Source organism: Plasmodium brasilianum, chromosome 11, assembly GCF_023973825.1.
Source record: "Plasmodium brasilianum strain Bolivian I chromosome 11, whole genome shotgun sequence".
In the NCBI taxonomy this organism is placed as follows: Eukaryota; Apicomplexa; class Aconoidasida; order Haemosporida; family Plasmodiidae; genus Plasmodium; species Plasmodium brasilianum.
The window spans coordinates 170,947-189,423 of record NC_090124.1 but is presented as its reverse complement, the minus strand read 5'-3'; the positions used below and the strand labels follow the sequence as shown (position 1 = coordinate 189,423).

The 18,477-nt window shown below is 24.6% G+C and overlaps 3 protein-coding genes across 3 annotated transcripts; 2 read left to right on the top strand and 1 right to left on the bottom strand.

The window, feature by feature from the left end:
- Nucleotides 1–115: 115 nt before the first annotated feature.
- On the bottom strand, nucleotides 116–1,678 carry MKS88_003508 (uncharacterized protein; the record flags this gene model as incomplete). Its single annotated transcript, XM_067216605.1, has 2 exons — nucleotides 116–255; nucleotides 493–1,678. The coding sequence occupies 2 exons, from the start codon at nucleotides 1,676–1,678 to the stop codon at nucleotides 116–118; spliced, it is 1,326 nt and encodes a 441-aa protein (XP_067072323.1).
- A 1,825-nt stretch (nucleotides 1,679–3,503) lies between these two features.
- On the top strand, nucleotides 3,504–11,827 carry MKS88_003507 (uncharacterized protein; the record flags this gene model as incomplete). The annotated part of the gene is made up of 2 exons (XM_067216604.1): nucleotides 3,504–3,599; nucleotides 3,770–11,827. The coding sequence occupies 2 exons, from the start codon at nucleotides 3,504–3,506 to the stop codon at nucleotides 11,825–11,827; spliced, it is 8,154 nt and encodes a 2,717-aa protein (XP_067072322.1).
- A 2,275-nt stretch (nucleotides 11,828–14,102) lies between these two features.
- MKS88_003506 (uncharacterized protein) lies at nucleotides 14,103–17,680 on the top strand (the record flags this gene model as incomplete). Its single annotated transcript, XM_067216603.1, has 2 exons — nucleotides 14,103–17,040; nucleotides 17,274–17,680. The coding sequence occupies 2 exons, from the start codon at nucleotides 14,103–14,105 to the stop codon at nucleotides 17,678–17,680; spliced, it is 3,345 nt and encodes a 1,114-aa protein (XP_067072321.1).
- Between the last annotated feature and the right edge of the window lie 797 nt (nucleotides 17,681–18,477).

The following is an 18,477-nucleotide window of genomic DNA, read 5'->3' as shown; positions in this document are numbered from 1 at the left end:
AAATATTATAAAATTTTTTGAATAAGACAGAGTTTTAATGAGTTTGAGAAACGAAAAACAAAAAAAAAAAAAAAAAAAATGAAGAAAGAGTTACAGTATTATGAGAAGAAAATTTTTAAAGAAGAAGTTTATTTATAATGTTGTTATTTGCATTTTTCTGAAAATGGCTAAAGACAAAATCTTCAGTTGGGCTTGTACAGAAGTTGGATTTTGACTCAAGGGACATATGGGAATTTCTCAAAGCACTCAAATTTCCTGGGGTAAATAAAAAAAAAGGAATTTTCACATACGTAAGGGGGGACGTGTACGAAATTTTACACACAAATATATATATGTGTATATAATTACTTATTTACAAATGAAGCATGAACATTTGGGAGGGCTGATAATGCAGCAGAAGATATGATACTAATATATATGGAGCAGAAATATTCTTTTTTTTTTTTTTTTTTTTTTTTTTTTGAGTTGAAGTTATTAAAGTTTTTATTATACCAGAGCTAGTAACATTGCCCATACTATTTACAATCTCGCGGTGTGATTTGCATAAATAGGGTTGTTTTTTTTTAGGCATACTACTTCTCATATCATCCGTCTTATGGTAATCTTTGTTATATAATTTACTTTTTTTGCTTAATAAAAATGATTTTTCTTTAGTTAATTTTTTTCTTTTTGAAAAATAAAAATTTTTTTTGTACCTTGATTTGTTCACAGTTCTTCTATTATTATTGTGAGTATTTTTTAATAATATATTATCTTGATTGAGATCTACAACTATATCAAAAGATGCGTTGTCCTTATATGTTACAGTATTTTGTTTATTGAAATGTGTTCTACCGTCACTTTCACTAATATTGAATAATTGAGCAACATCGAATTTTTTGTTCTCTTCTGAAGTTACGCTTTCACAATTTATTTTTTTGTAATTAACCCTTTTTAACATTTTACTGTTAATACACGTTATATCTGTGGTATCTGTGCAGTTAGAAATATTATCGAATGGTACTTCGCAATTGGTAGTATTTTTTTTTAAAATGTTAAAATGATGCTGAAGTTTTTTCTCGCTTGGAATATGCTCCTCTTTTTGTATATTAGAACCATTAATTTCATTCATTTCAGTACCTTTTTTTACGTCTTCCAGTATATCTTTAAAATATTTGTTTAAATCATTACATAAAACATTTTTAAAATTTTCTATTATGTTATCATTGAGTGTATTTTCTATTTTTTTTCTGCTATTATCTTTTATGTCTATTTTGTCTTCGTTTATAGAATAAATTCTTTGTTTTATATTTTTAGAGGGTAATAAGATATCACTAACTTCGTTATTTTCTTTTTTTCTTAAAAACATGTTTTCGGTTTTGCTCTTTTTTAAAATTATATCAATATCATCTAAACAATCATCGGAATATAGATGTTCCTTTTTTTTATTCCCAATTTTCTCAACTTGTTCAAAGTCAGAATGAACATCACAGCTCTTTTTTGTATCATATATAATTTCGTTTACGGCTTTTTCAATTATATAGTGAAAATCTTTATTTTTGTTTTTACCCTCGAAAAAAGGTTCGCATTCTTCATTATCGGATGGTGGAAAATTCGAAATGTTATAGTAATACTTGCTTTTACATGAAAATAAAGGACACAGCATATTTACTTTCTTTTTTTTTTTTTTTTTTGACATTCCGTAATTTTATTCATTCTAAAAGGGAGGGTTATAATTGACGAATGGATGATAATTATTTAGAAAGGGGAAACGAAAATTAGAAAAAAACAAAAAGAAAAACAAAAAAAAAACAAAAAACAAAAAACAAAAAAAACAAAAAAAAAAAAAAAAAGCAAAAATAAATGAAATACAAAGAACGAATGATTAGAAACAAACCAGGTACAAAAAACATACAGATGACAGATGACAACTGAAAAAGGAATTTTAGAATGAAGACAAAAAAAAAAAAAAAAAATTATACCCTCATCAGTAGCAACTCAGAAATGTGCAAGAATGATGAGCCCTTGAAATGCAAAAATTTTTCATAAAACATTTATTAAAAACATGAAATAATTAAATTAACGAAATGTGAATAAAAATTACTTTTTTATCATAACTGAGCTCTTTGTTTTATTTTTATGTTTCATCTAAAACAACGTGTTACGGGAAAGATGCGAAAATTAAAAAAAAAAAAAAAGGTGTAAAATTAACAGGACAAAAAAGAAAAGGCTTTGTCTGATTGTGGTGTGGAACTGTACTCTGGTAACATAGGCAAATGTAGGAAGCGTCGGGTTTATTATACACTTTTTTTAAATTATAGAAAAATTTGGAAGTTTTAATTTTTTTTTTTTTTTTAATACACAAAAAACTAAATAGTTAAGTATATTTTGTGCACTCTATACGAAGACTATAATACATACGTGTATATGTACACACTTATGTACATATATATATAAATATATATGTGCAATATATTAGCCGTTACTTACCTTTTGAAAAAATTCTTTTTTTTTATTTTTTCGAACTGTTTATTAGTGTTAACCCTGAAACTTGTCTATGACCTTATCAGGTACATATTTTCTTTTTCAGAACATTAATTTGCTCTTTTTTTTTTTTTTTCTTTTTGCACAAAGGAATATCAGATTTTATGTAAAATATAGAAGAGTAATGGAAATACGTTAAACAATAAGTGGCTAATATATATTAGTCTTTGAATGAGATTATAAGTACCTTTTGAAAGTAACATAAAAAATGAACGTTCCTTTTAGCACATTTGCTACATTAGTAACAGGGAAAATAATTAAAAATGATTTATTTATGCGGGGAAAACAAATCAAAATAAGAAATAACTATTATAAAATTAATATTAAAAAGAGAAAAATTTTTTTTTTTTTTTGAAGTGTTCCATTTAGTCTTAATATATAAAAATTTTTATTAAGAACGATAAGAAAAATACAGAATATGTGTTATTTGATAATATGTTGTAATTTTGAAAAGTTTGGGCATATTTTAAGTAGTTAATTCGTTAAAAATGTATTGTAACGATTAGCTACGACTGTACAGATGTATAAATATTTTATACCATTTGAATAATCATCGAATGTACAAATTGATTCTGCTATAAATTTAATTATATATTTTTTAAATAATATTCTTTTTGTCATTTTTGTTCATTCTGTTTTAAACCAATATTTAAAGCGATAATCAATTAACAAAAAAAATAAAGATTGGATTATTTATAATTTATTTTTAAGTGAATCTGAAAAGGGGACGATAAAAATTTAAGCTTAAATGAAAAAGAAAAAAAAAAAAAAAAGAAAAAAGAAAAGAAAAGAAAAACATCCTTGTGTACCTCTCTTATATTTCTCATTAATTTTTTAATTTGTTATAGTTTTACAGTTATGCTATACCATTCGAAAAGCACATTTATTTATTTTATCTAAGTTTTATATTATATTTTATTATATTATATTATTTATTTTTTTATATTCCCTTTTGGGTTTTTTAAAAATATGTTCTAATAATGTGCCTAGAAGAAAAGCAGAAAAAAAGCTACGACGATATTCTGTTAAATTTGTGTTTAACCAAAGATGATAGAATTGGACCTGTCTTATATAAAGTAATGATATATACCTTTTTTTTTTTTTATAATCATTTAATTGTTAAACCATTTTCACTTAAGGTAACTTTACGGAAATGGTTATTCTCTCTCTCGCTCTCTCCATATATATATATATATATATATGTATACTTATGTACGTATGTGCTTTCTTGCCCTGCCTTTTTTAGTTAATTCCGTTAGTATTAAATGAAATTTTAATTAGTGAAGTAAAATTAAGAAAAACCTTAGTAGAAATTATCAGCCAGTGTGTTTTAAGATGTAAATCGCTAGAAAATGTCAATATACCCCTCTCGGAAATCGTTGAAAACTACTTTAAAAATGTCGATAAGGAAAGATATAGTAAAGGTAACTTTAATGATGATACAGATGGTGATAGTACCAGTAGGAATAGCTGGATACTGTACAACAGCACTTTATCTATATTCTTAGATATTGGTTTTAAGAATGCAAGTGATGAAGAGAAGCTAAAATTTCAAAAAATAGTAATCGAAAACAGCGACAAGCTTTCAATGAATAGGGCAGCGTGTATATTTTTGATAATAAAATTCATTGAATGTTTAGACATTTTAAATAACCATACAAACAAAAAAAAGATGGAGGAATATATCTCTAGTGATTCTAATAATAATATTAGGAATGATAAAAAAATTAGCAATTTTGTAAAACATATAAATGAATTTTTGGTAGTACCAATTTATTGCAAAAACATGAAAGAAATAAAATTTCTTGAAGCAGAAATAGTAAATATTTACAGACAAAAATTATTCAATAATAAGAATTATTCTATAACAAATCATATAAAAATGAAAAAAAATACCTTATATTTTTTGAGTAGTTTTATTTGTAACCATAATATAACATATTCTTCGTACATTATTTGTTCTAATGAAAAATATGACGAAATTAAAGACTTTGCAATTTCTTTACTTCAAAGTAAAAAACGATTTCTTAATTTTAATGATACATTTTTTATAGATATACATTTGGATATTATAAAATATTTTGATAACTATATGTATTCGATTAATTATATCATCAAAATTTTAAGTTTATTTCAAAATAGTGTCATAGTAGCTAAAGATAAGAAATATTTACATCCTTTGTTGAATTATATATACTATTATTTTTTCTGTTTTTCTAGTGATGTAAATAATGTAAACTTTGTGTGTGAGTTTACGAATTTTCAAAGCTTACTTAAAGATAAAGCAAAATTTGTAAATTTTTTGAGTGAAAACAGACATACTATAAAGTTAAAAAATGAGGAGATGAAAAAATGCCTTTTCGATTTAATGTTATTTATATTACAAAATACAAAAAATGTGTATATCAACGAGTATAATGATTGTATTTTTCATTTAATATTTTGCTATTTGAAGATGCTAGAAGGGCATGATAACAACGATAATGACGATAACGACCATGATAATAATTGTAATAACAGTTATAGTTCTTTTACAAACATCTCAACAATGATAGAAATTTTTTTTGAAATGCATATTAGTGATTCTGAAATGAACATTCAAGTGTTGAATAAGTCTTTTATGTTGACATATCTATTTTTTGATAAGTTAAAAAGGTTTCGAAAAAGTAAAAGAGAGTCATATATCGTTTACAATAAGATAAATGACGTTTTATCTGCTTTGGAAAAATATTATAAGAGTTGTCTTTATAGGAAAGAAAAGATAATGAAGAGTGAAAAGGAGTACCTCACTTGTACGGCTATAAGTATAGACGCTTGTAACAGTGTAGAAAATATTATATCATTGGAAAGGGGTGAAAAAGATGATAAAAGGGAAAGTTTTAAGAAAGTCAGAGAAGGGAAGGAAAAATCAAACAAATATGAAGAGTGCAAAAATTGGAAAAATATCATTGTTCAAAATATTATGAATTTGTTAGATCGATTTATAATTTTTTCAGATAATACTTTACTAATTAGTACACTATTAAAATGGTGTGTTCATATATTTTCCCCTGAAAGTTGTGAGTTCATTTATTACCCATTACTTTATGAAAATTGTAATGACATTGTTTTATCAGATTTTGTAAAGGATTATATAGAACAACATAAGAAGGAAAGCAAATTATCATTTGATAAATACATTTTTTTTATTACAAAAAAGTTGTTGCACTTGGATGACGGTGATGTTATATACCTATTTAGAAGCACCAGTTTCGAGGAGCATAATAATGTTTGGATAGAAGTGGATGAACATTCTTTTGAAAGTGAAAGAAATGGGGGAAATAATGACTACTCATTCAATTGTACGATAATAGTAAATAACAAATCGGTATTAATAAATAACGCAGAATGTGTTATGGACTACTCAAATGTACATCATGCAAATTTTAATCTGCGACATTTGTATAATTTAATTAAATATTTGGAAGTAGTGGATTTTTTTGAAATTTCTCATGTCGAAAGTTTTTATTGTTCCTTTTTAATACTAGATATATTTTTAATTAATATTGTTAATTTTGAAAGTGATTTGAAGGACTCTTATTTTTTGGCGTACTGCTCTATGTTTACATTAATATTAAAGAAGCTGAAATATTTTCTTAATGATATGAAAAATAAGAGAGAAAAAAAAATTCCCATCTCTGAATCTTGTAATAATTTAAAAACTGTCAAAAAAAATATACATGATCATTTAGAGATATTATTAAAGGGAAGGTTAGATATAATTTTGAACAACATATTATATACAGGTAGCAATAAATTAATAAAAGGGGGTGCTAAATTATTAACAAAGTTGTATGTACTGATTAAAAATGAAGGAAATAGGGATATATTTGAAAAAATTTTACATTCTCTAAGTTCGGAAAAATTTGAACAAAATGGTGAAAGTGATAGAAGTGATAAAAATTGTCAAAATTTGAAGGAGTTACATTACCATATAACCTGTTCTCATATATATTTATTTGGCTATTTAATTAAAAAAGAAATGATTTTTGATGAAATATATTTTGGTGTATTAGAAAAACTTACGAATTATTTGTTTTATATATATTTCAATTATATAAAAGAAAGGATAAAATTACAAAAAAGTAGTTTGTTAAAATATTGTATTACTTTCTTCTATTTAGTATTTTTTTCCAAGTACTTTTTATCTTTTTGGATGAAAATAATAAAAGGAAGTATTTACACAGGATTTAAAGAAGCCCATGATGAGTACCCTTCTATGTGTCAATATATAGCCAGTATATTGGTAAATATATTACAATATGCGAAAGAGAATGTAAATATTAACAATTTGTCTTTACTAAAAAAGGTATTAAAACTTTTAAATTGTTTTTCAACTTTGAAAGATGATACCATTAATTCTTTGATGATGGAAGATATAAAAGATACTTTGTATGTAGGTAATTTTGAAGTTCAAAAAATGTATGGTTGGCATATATCTCACATATTTTTAAGGTTAGACAAAATGAATGCAAATAGGTTATGTGCTGAATTTTTAACATTTATTTTTGATTATTCTCAATTTTCTCTAAATGATGCAAATGATGTAAAAAATAAAAATCAATTTTTGTGTTTAACTATGTTTTATGTCATCTATTATAACCCGTTTTTGGAATATATAAATGAGAATGTTTTATCCATAGGAAAATTTTTCATTGATAATATTAAATTAAAAAGTGGTGTATATTCTGAATATTGTTTTTTGGGTTTAAGTGCACTGTTCTTTTCTCTCTCTATTCAATCAAATATGGACATTAATAATATACACATGTTAGTAAGGAATTTCCTTTTATTAAAAAAGGGAAAGTATTATTTTGATGATAATTGTAAACAAAATAATGAGGATATTTGTTTAAATGGTATGGAAAGGAATATGCCAAATTTTGGTAAACTGGATGGAAGTACAAACATGAAATGGTACAATGGAAATTTTTCAGAAAATGAGAAATATATTACTGTGGATAATTCTCATGAAAAGGTAGATAAAAAAAGTAGGAGTTGTTCCATTTTCGAGAAGGAATTAGCATATTATTTTAGTCATATCAGCGGTCTTGATAAAGAAAATGCGGAGGCAAGTGATAATGTCGAACAAATGGAGGAGTGCGAAGACTTAGATGAAGATATAATAAACTGTTATAATAATATGTGTATGAAAAAGGTAGACACGCACGTAGTCGAAAAATACGTAGAAGGAGTATATAATTCGTTCAGTGATACAGATGATAATTCATTTTATAAGAACTATTTTAAGAATAAAGAGAAAGAGGTTGATAATAATTTTATAAATGATATAAAAAAATTTGAGAGTAGAAAGGATCATGTCTTGAAAAATGTATATGAATATATTAATAATGAAAGAAATGTGGAATTAATTATGCATTATGTTTGTCTAAGTAGATATTGTTGTAGCTATGTGTACACGTTTTTATTCATGCAGTTCACAGAGTTAATAATTTATAAGTGGGATAAAAAAATAAAGAACTCTTTTTTTTATTCCTCTGAGTTAAATGATAACGATAAACATCCAAAGAGCTACAGCATTTCTAACCTGTTAAATAAACTAAAAATTAGGATCAATTTGACAGCTGCTGAAAGCGAACAAGTGCAGCATTTGTGTTGTTCCACTCCACTGGACAGTGTTAGATGTGCCGTTAAAAATGGTTTGATTGATTTTAAAAAAGTAAATAAAAGAATCTACAGAATTGTAAAATACATATATAAGGAAATGTTATTAAGTATAGTAAAATCTCGAAATGAGGAAATTAAGTTTAAAATTTTTCAGCATATACCAATAAAAGATGTGAGTAAGACTATGACAAATATTGTAGAGAAATTCTTACAAATGAAATGTGAATTAACTGAAGAAGATTATGGAATGAATGGACTTAATCGAGAATTAACAAACTTTGTTATATCAAAGAAAAACGATTTGATTAACCAATCTATGTTAACATATTTAATTGAAAGTCTTAAAAAAATGAACTTAAAAATTTTCATAAAAGAGATGTCCCATTTTTTATGTTTTATTTGTACTATTATTGATACATACCTGATGAACACAAAATTATGTATAACGTTTTTGAATATGTTTAAAAATATTTGTACTAAATATTCGAATGAGTTTAAGAATTGGTATTTTCGTGATAGAGATGATGATAGTAGTAGTAATAATATCAAGTTATCTCATCGTTTTGATGGGGGTAAGAAAAACTGGATCGACGTTGTTAAGAAGGGTGAACCGGCAAATAGAAGCAGAGTTAATAGTAAAGGAGAAACAAGTTTAGTTAGCAAAATGAATGAACATGAATATTATGATGAAAATGAAGACAATTTAAATGCAGTTATAATGAATTTATTGCAATTCTACAAAAAGTGTAATGGGAACAAAAAATTAGAATTGTATTTTATAGATTGCTTAAATAAAAGCTTACTGTCATCAGATGTTATAGTTTTTGATTTACGAATGTTACTGGAGTTTTATATACAAAATAGGGAAAAAATTGAATCGGATTATAACGAACTGAGTATCCAAAATGATAAGAACGAAAATGAATTTTACACGAAGGGTGAAAGATACACAGATGGTGAAACATACGCAGAAGGTGAAGGATACAGAGACGAAAAAGTGCACACGGAAAGTGAAATATTTTTTGGGAAATTAGTTAAGTACAATAACTCAGATAAGCACAGTGAGGTTTTAGATAAAATAATTAGCAATTATAAGGATTCTTCAGATATCGAGGAAAGTTTAAAATATGTTTTAGTCCTTTTAAAAGAGGGTAATAAAGGTAAATATATTTTAAGTTCAATTTCATTTGTAATTATTAAGTTGTTAGATAGGTATGAAGTATTATTTCCGGATAACGTGTATTTATATATTCAATTGTGCATATACGCGTTTGACACAATTTGTGCTTTTATTACAAGAAATATTTATAGCAATCATCTGTCGCATATAAATGATATATTGTTTTATTTGATAAACCGAATTCCTAATCATCATTACATAAAATTTGTCTATTTTAATTTGCTAAGCGATTATTCTGAAGCTCATATATCACTTAAGGACAGTCAGAATATTAGGAATTATAGCGGTTCTGTGATTTTATATTTATTAAAAAAAAATTACCTTCTAGATTTAAATGATGAACATATTTTTAGAGACAAAAAGAGAGTAGAAAATGTTAAGGTATTTAACGAGATCGTCTTTTTTAATAAAGTGAATAGTCATGTAAAAGAAATGTTAGGAGCAGATACCTTGAATTTAAGGATTAAGCAAAAAGCTGATAACTTAAAATTGAACAAAGAATGTGCTTATAATGATAATTCAATTAGTAACCTACTTTTTTATAAATTAATCGATAAGTTAAAAAACGAGTCAGATTTAGTAGATAACAAACTTGCATCATACATTTATAAAAACTCAGTTGTGGATGATGTGTATGTGGAAAATGTGGTGAGAAATAGAATAGAAACAAAATTAACTTCATTTAAGCTTAAACATGAAGCAGTAGAAACTTTACTTTACACATTTGATGAGGAGATAAAATTTATAATTATGGAGGTTTGTACTATATGCAATGAAGAGCTTAAAAAGGTAAAACTGTTTGATGAAGAAAATAAGAAGTTGTTTAATATGCTTGAACCTAAGTTGACTGCGAGGAGTTTTATCATTAAAAATGTAAAAAATTATGAAAATAATTATTATAAGGATATGTATGAAATTTTGTATAAAAGAAATATTTTCCATTTTTATAAATTTTTTAATGAATATATTGAAGAATTTCATATATTTTTAGATTCGAAATTTTCAAAAGATAAAAGGGCATGTTTGATATCGATAGATAAATTTATTGAATCATTTGTAGACATTTACAAATGTGAGGATTATGATAAATTAGAGTATGAAAATTTAAGAAAATTTTTAAATTTATATTTGAAAGTAAAAAGTTTGTTTAAGAAGGAATATTTAGAACAAGACAATAATAATTATTTTACAATTTTGACGATATTAAAATGTATTAATTTTATGTTGTTATTAATATATCAAAAGAAAGATGTAAAACAGGGAAATTATGCAGATAATTTGTATGTACTTGAAAAAGATCTTGTTATTAATACAAGCGAAATTTATGATATTTTTGAAGACATTTTGGATGTCTTTATTGAAGTTCGAGAATTTGAAATATTTCAACATGTGTACATTTTCCTTTTTAATATCCCACCTATTTTTATCAAAAATTTTAATTTTGAAAAATTATACAAGTGTTTAATTCATTTTATAAATAAATATTTTTTAAACCATTATTCTGATATAGCTAATTATGACAGTAATTTTTGTCTTCATTTTTGTAAACTGGTTGTTTGCGTATTTTCTTATTTTTTGAATAAGGATGATTTGATCTCTTGGTTACATTTTTTCAATTATCGATATTTAAACAAGTTTGTAAAGTTTGACATTTTGCTTAAGTATACTTTTGATATGAAAAAAGTTTATTACCATGAAGATATAATTAAGAGTATGTGTTTAGAAATAAAGAGTCCTCCACTTTTTGAGAACAAAATTATGCATGTTTGTAAGCAGAAAAATGATGATATATTGGAGTATAATTCTGCAGGGGTTTCATCTAAATATACAGAAGAAACGATAGAAGATTGCGATGAAAAGAAGTGTTCGATGATAAATTATACTAACAACAGCACATCAAATCATATCAAAAATTTAGATATGAATGGGAAAAAAAATGTGTGCTCTAATGTTGAAGATAAATTTCTTGATTACTTGAGAAAATTCCTATGTATTTTATTTGAGATTAGTAAAGATAATAATAACATTTTAATTGTAATAAAAACATTTTTCCAGTTCATGTTTTATAATAAAATTTCTTTTTTTCAAATAGGGGGAACACGTTTTTGGGAAAAAATTTACAATTATATTTACTTATCAATTATAAAAAACAAAACTAAAAAAGGGTTTGAGAATTTAATGGATATATTAAATATATTGATGTGTATGTATAATTCATATGGTTATCAAAATGAAGACGATAAAAAAATTCACGTAGATATAAAAATTAATGAATTTCATCCTAGTCTTTTTTTTGATGATTCCAAAAGTTCGAATATGAACAGTACCACCATTACTTTTGTATTTATTATTTTTTTTAAGATTCGAGAAAAATCGAAATCGTTCCTATTTCCTGATTATATTGTTCAAAATTTAAGGTATACCATTATGCTAAATTACCCCCATTTTTTCTTATGAATTGTGGAAGGTACACAGTATATATATAGTTAACCGGAAAAGTTGAGCTTCCTTTTTTATAAGCATCGTATAGTTTCCTTTCATTTTTAAACAGTACATCCTGAAGCGTACACTTTTACGTTGTTACGTCTGTAATAAAATGTACAATTCATAGAGCTGTATGTTCGTTCGTTCGTATGTTCATACGTTCGTTCGTATGTTCATACGTTCGTTTGTATGTTCATACGTTCATTTGTTTGTTTTTTCTCACACATATCGTTTGTATTTTTTTTTTTTCTCCATTTGCAACCACTGTAATAATGCCTTACGTTTATATAAAAATTTTTTTTGTGATACTGCACTACTATTTAAAATGGAAAAATTAAATTATAAATTTTAGAAGTTTAAGGTATACCAAATATTTATACAGCTAGTGGGGTAATACGATAAATAATATGTTTCATAGAAAAACTTCATTTTTTTAGGTGTCATATATTTTAATTCTTACCATGTATATCAATATTTATATCGAGATATATATCTTCGTACTTTTATACTGTCCAGAGACTGAATTATAGCACTGATATAAATATTGAAAAAAGAGCATAAGGTAAATTCTCATTTTTTTTTTTTTTTGTTTTGTGATCTCTCATGACAATTTTTGTACTCAAAATTAAAAATAAAGAGAAAAAAAAAAAACAATAGAGGATTGCTATCAGCAATGATTTGTTTAATGCGTATATATACATATATGCAAAAACTATTAGAACTGCGCAAAATTTTAAGCAAAGACATTAAAGGTAACGAGGCTTTGATTTGTCTAAGCATTTGTAATACGTAGTGATATTCTTTAAGTGATAACTAGTTTATAAACCTCAGTTATATTCGCAAATTTATATGTGAAAATATGTACGTACATACATATATATAATATATATATATATATATATATATATATATATATATGCATATATGAATCTCCCTTTCGCTTTTACTGTATGTGATTGCAAAGAAATTTATCAGGGATGGTTTATTCAAATGAAGTACACGTACCAAATGTATTAGCCTACTACGTTAAGCTCTCATTTTGATATATCTTCTATGTTCGTTTGTTCAATTTAAAAACACTCTTAGCATGCAAATAATAATACATAAATATATATATAAATGCATATAAATAAATATAAATATATGTACTTATTGTAATTATACATAATTATTTATAATTCAATTTAATTAATTTTTGTGTATAATAACGTTGCCTCTTCGTTCCGGTACATTGTTACATGTATTTCGTTTTGGCAAAAAGAAAATTTGTGAGAAATATAAGGCAATTATATAATTCCACTGAACTAATTTTATAGCTGCATAATAAAAATTATTATCTTCTTCTTTATGTTGTAAAAAATGTATATCACTTTTTACTTAAATTTTAAATTTTAACTTGCGAATTTTCCTGTAATATAATTTTGTATTCTACGTATATTCTTTTTTTTTCTTTTATGGGTTTTTAGAGTTAGAAAAATATGCTTTTTTTTTTTTTTTTTTTTTAATATTAACCTCTAGTACGTGTTTTTTTTTTTTTTTTTTTTTTTTTCATATATATTAAACAATGGCAAATGTTTTCTTTTTATTTTAAGCAGGTACATATGTTCTTTTATTTTAAGTAGGCACATATGTTCTTTTATTTTAAGCAGGCACAAATGTTGAGATTTTTTATAATTTCTTTGTGATTCCCCTCCAATTTTTCGTACAAAATTTTTCTTATAAATTTTTTTATTTAATACATATATATTATATATATGGCTACATATACATATACATGTATTATATAGAAATGTACATGGTTGAAAAGGTTTTTTTCTTTTTTTTTTTTTTTTTTTTTTTTTTTTTCTGCTCGTTTTCATTTTTTAAAGAGTAACCATTCGTATTTATTTATATAATATTTTGCTTAATTATGTGCGTACCTTTTTTCATTGAATTATTAGTTAAGCTTCTTTATAATTATACGTAGCTTTTGTATGTTTGTTCATTAATATGTGAATCGCATTTCTTTTTTTATCATATATAGTAGTATTATATTTTACAGAAGTTCTATTTTTAATTTTTTCTTTGTGAAAAATATAGCTTGCATACTGTGTAGTAGGAAAAGCGTTATATATTTGTACGTACGTGTAAATGTTTGTGCATATGTTTGTGCATATGTTTATATGTACATATAGAGTTCGATAGAATCCCATTTACGCCTCTTATTTTCTTCCTTTTACGTACGTTTTTGCATCATATATAAATATCCATGGAAGAAATAGAGTTGCATATTATCAAAAATGATATTATTACAATAGGTGATAGATTAATTGATAGTGATGATATATTTCATTTGTGTAAAAGAATAGTGAAGAGTAGAACAAATCAATGTGTTGACACCATTTTAGAATGTATTTTTTACATGCCTGTGAAAATAGGTATATATATAACCATTTTAGGGATATTAACAAAGAACAATGAAAAATTAAAATTACAAGTATTGCTAAAATTAAGTCATAATATTGAAGTATATATAAAAGATAACCCATTACACTGTTTATTATGGTTTAGATGTATCATAGGGTTAAGTTGTTGTCATGTTTTTGATTTTGCTTACTGTTTAAATTTGTTTAAGAATTTGTATAATCTGTGTATTGAATTATATAAAGAGAAAAAGTTCATAAAAGGAGATAATATTTTATATTTATTTTTAAGTAATTTTTTTTATATATCTAAACAAATATATGATGAAAATAAGAGTGAATTGGAAAATATTTTAATTAACAGTTTTGATTTAATAGAGAAAAGACAGGAACATATTGATAATATTGATATAGATAATAACGATATATCAACAATTGAATATATATATATTTACACATATAGTATTATTCATAGTGACAATTTTAATGATAGATTGTTTCATTTAAAAGGTGCTTTATATAATTATGTGGAGAATAATTTAAAAAGTGTAGCGACACATAGATTTTATCAAAAAGAAATATTTCAAAAAATATTTTTAGAAAAAGACAATATTGAAGAGGAGGATATTAGTACAAATTATGCAAATGAATCACAGGAAAGTAAAGAAAATCATGTTAACGACAAAGAAGGGAATGAACATATAATGAATGGACCTAATGATACTACTAACAAAAACAGTGTGGATAATTATGTGAAGAATGGAAAAGATGAAAATTTAAAAGTTGTATCAGAGAACACTCACAAAAAAGAGATAAACTTACAAATAGCTATAGAAAAATGTGTTAATGCAGAATTCTTTGTTAATTACGAATGTGCAGAATGTATAGGTAGCTTACAGATTAAATTTAAAACAAAACATGCGGATAATAAAAATGTACATGATGTATGGTTAATGCAAGAACATATATTACATATTATTGAACTATATAAAAATAGTGTCGAATTTAGTTCAAAAATATTAGGGGTTTATGTTCAGTTACAAAGTAAATTATATAATAATGTACTAATCGAATGTATATTTAACAAATTGTTATCATCTTTTAGTAAGAAAAATTATTATTTTTATATTTCTTTAGTTCATAGACTTTTACTAATAAATAAAAATTTAGGAACTGTAATTATCAGATGCATTAAATTTGTTTTAAAGCAAATTGGAAAATTGGATAATGAATCCTTTTACTTATTCATGGAATTATGTCTCTATATGTTATCCTATTTTTCCTATGAAAATAAAATGTTAAAGAGTAAAGAAAATTTTTTTAAAAGGAAATATAATGACATGAACAAAATTATAAAAATTCAAGAGGGAAATATGCAAAAGGTGGGAAACGATGCCAGATTGAACGGAAAAGAAGTGCCACAGGAAAAAGAAGCTGTACGAGAAGAGGAAGCGCTACAAGAAGAGAAAGTGATAACAGAAGAAGGACCATTAAGTGGAAATAAAAGGAAAAGAAAGAGGGACGAAATTGTACAAGAAGAATTACAAACAGAAGAGCAATCTAATGAACGCGCCGCAATTGAAGAAAATAGTTTTGGAAATTTAACAAATATGAAAAGAAATCAAGTCATTTTGAAAAAAAACGAAGATACATTGAATAAAATGAAAAGTCTTGATTGTAAAATCCCTTTTTGTGTTGAAGTGGATGTGAAGTACAGTTCTGATGAAAGTAATGAAGAATGTAATGAAGAGAAGGGTAATAAGAAAAGGGAGAGAAATAATCATGAGGAAAGTGAAGATGAAAAGGACGATGATGATGATGAGGAGGAGGAGGAGGAGGAGGAAAACAATAACAATGATGATAACGATGTAGATAATAAAGGAATTAATAGTAACAAAAAAGATTTTGATTTTGTAAGTTTTAAGGAAGAATTAGCAAAATTAGATATGGGAGATAATTTGAGAAAGTTTACGAATTTGATGTATAATGTGAAAAAGAAATATTGTCGAAAATGGACAAGAAATTTTTATTTTAAATCTTGTTCATTAGTTTATAAAAATGAGTCAGAGAATTTAATTCCTAAATCTGTTATTAATTATTGTAACAGTTTTAAATGCATTAATGATAATACGCATGATAATTTTCATGAATTTTTTATTTTCAATGCTATCTTAAAATATTGTACAGTTGAAATTAATAATGTTGAAGATGAGTATGGCGATATGATTAATGAAGACGATGAAAAAAATAAGAAAATAGATTGTATAAACAAATTTAGAGATGCAATTAATGTGTTAATTCAGTGTTTCATGTATTACTTAAATGAAAAAAATTATTTGAATAAAGTTCCTTATTTTTTTGAAAATGTGTCCAAAAATATTCACTTATTGAATGATATATCAAGTACGAATTTAAATGGAGCTTTTTTTAATAATTATATATTTAAAAATGATTTTTTGGAAAATTCAGAATGTTGGAATAGGTACAGCATTTTAATTCTTTTTTTTAAGGCCCTCATATTTTTTGATTCTTCAAATGTTTCTTCTCTAAAAAAAGTTTTTAAAAATCACGCAATTATATTTTCAAATTACAAGAATTCTGGTATTTATCAATCAGAAGATGACAAGTACAACTATGATATTGAATTAGTAAATATTGTGTACACTCATTTTAACAATTCCGTTCTGTTAAATGTAATTGTGAACATTTTGGTGGAAAACGAGATAATTGATGAGTTTTCTGTTATTTATTTCATTTTTAACAAATTGGATGAATCTAACTTAGGTAATACACACAAATGCACACATACATCGGTATGAATAAATGTAAGTGCGGAGTTTTACTTTATTTTACATTTAGTTTTCTTTTGTTTTATTTTTCGTTAAAATTTTTGCTTCCCTATGTTTATTATAATTTGTTTGTACGAATGTGATACGTGTTTATTTGTGGTTACACTCGTTTTTATTGAAGTTTTTCCCCATATTATCCCCATTTTTTGCTTATTTTTTTTTTTCCAGATGAATACTACGTGTTTCGTCTTATTTATGAAGTCATAGACAGCCAGATCACGAAAAAGGAGTACAATGACCTAGAAAAGAATAGATTGAAAAGAAAGCAAACTAAAAATGAGAATGAGGTGTTAATAAAAGAATTAGAAGATAAAAAGAATGAGCTAGTTCAGAAAATTTTTCATCTAACGAATAAAACAATTGTTATGCTAGGTAAAAAGATGATGAAATTAAAAAATGAACATAATTCATACATGAGTAAAGAGTTATTAAAAGAATCCTTAGTATTTTTAAGAACCTATATGGATTACATAGATATTGATCAATTTTTGCAGTCATGTCACGAGAATAATTTTGCTTCAGAATTGTTGGAATTAGCAACTATTTTTAAGTACGCTAGTTTAAAAAAAAAATAATTGTGAAAAATGATTAGAAAGATTAGAAAACCATTTAAATGATATACACCTAGTTATTTGTTAAAATTTGAAAATAAATTCAAAACTAGGGCATTTCTTTTATAGACTCTTTTTTTTGTGTGCTCACAATAAATGTGTTATGCATAAGTGATATATATATATATATATATATATATATATAATATACATTAGCGTGCATAAAAGTATTTAATTACATAAAAAGGTATTGAGAAAAAGTAAAACTGTGTTGTCTCAACTGTTTTTTCTTTTTTTTTTTCACGAAGGAAATTTAAGTGTATTTAATGTTTTTGCTGCTTGAATTATTGCTTTTTTATTCCTTTTTTTGAAAGAAGCATAGATTTATATATAAAATATTATATATATTGTAACAAGATCAAATTGTAAAAATTTCAAAAAATGTATTATTTTAAAATATATCAAGGGAATTATATATATAAGGTCAATATAGATATTCATTCTGCTATTTTTTTTTTTTAAAAAAAAGATCGTTGTATATTATATTCATTAGACAAACAAAATTTATAAAATAGTAAAAAGGAAGTTTATAGAAAGTAGTAATATCTATAGATAAGGTAAAATTCAAAAATTCAAAAATTCAAAAAAAAAAAAAAAAAATATAATAAATGATACTTAAGCTAAGTTAAGCAAATTTGTGCAAATGCACAACGTTTCATCATATATGTATAAATTGCGCAAAGGTTTAGTGTAATGATTTGTACTTGAATCCGTAATAGTTTTTCTTCTTTCTTTACTTCGTGAGTTTTTTTATGCACAAA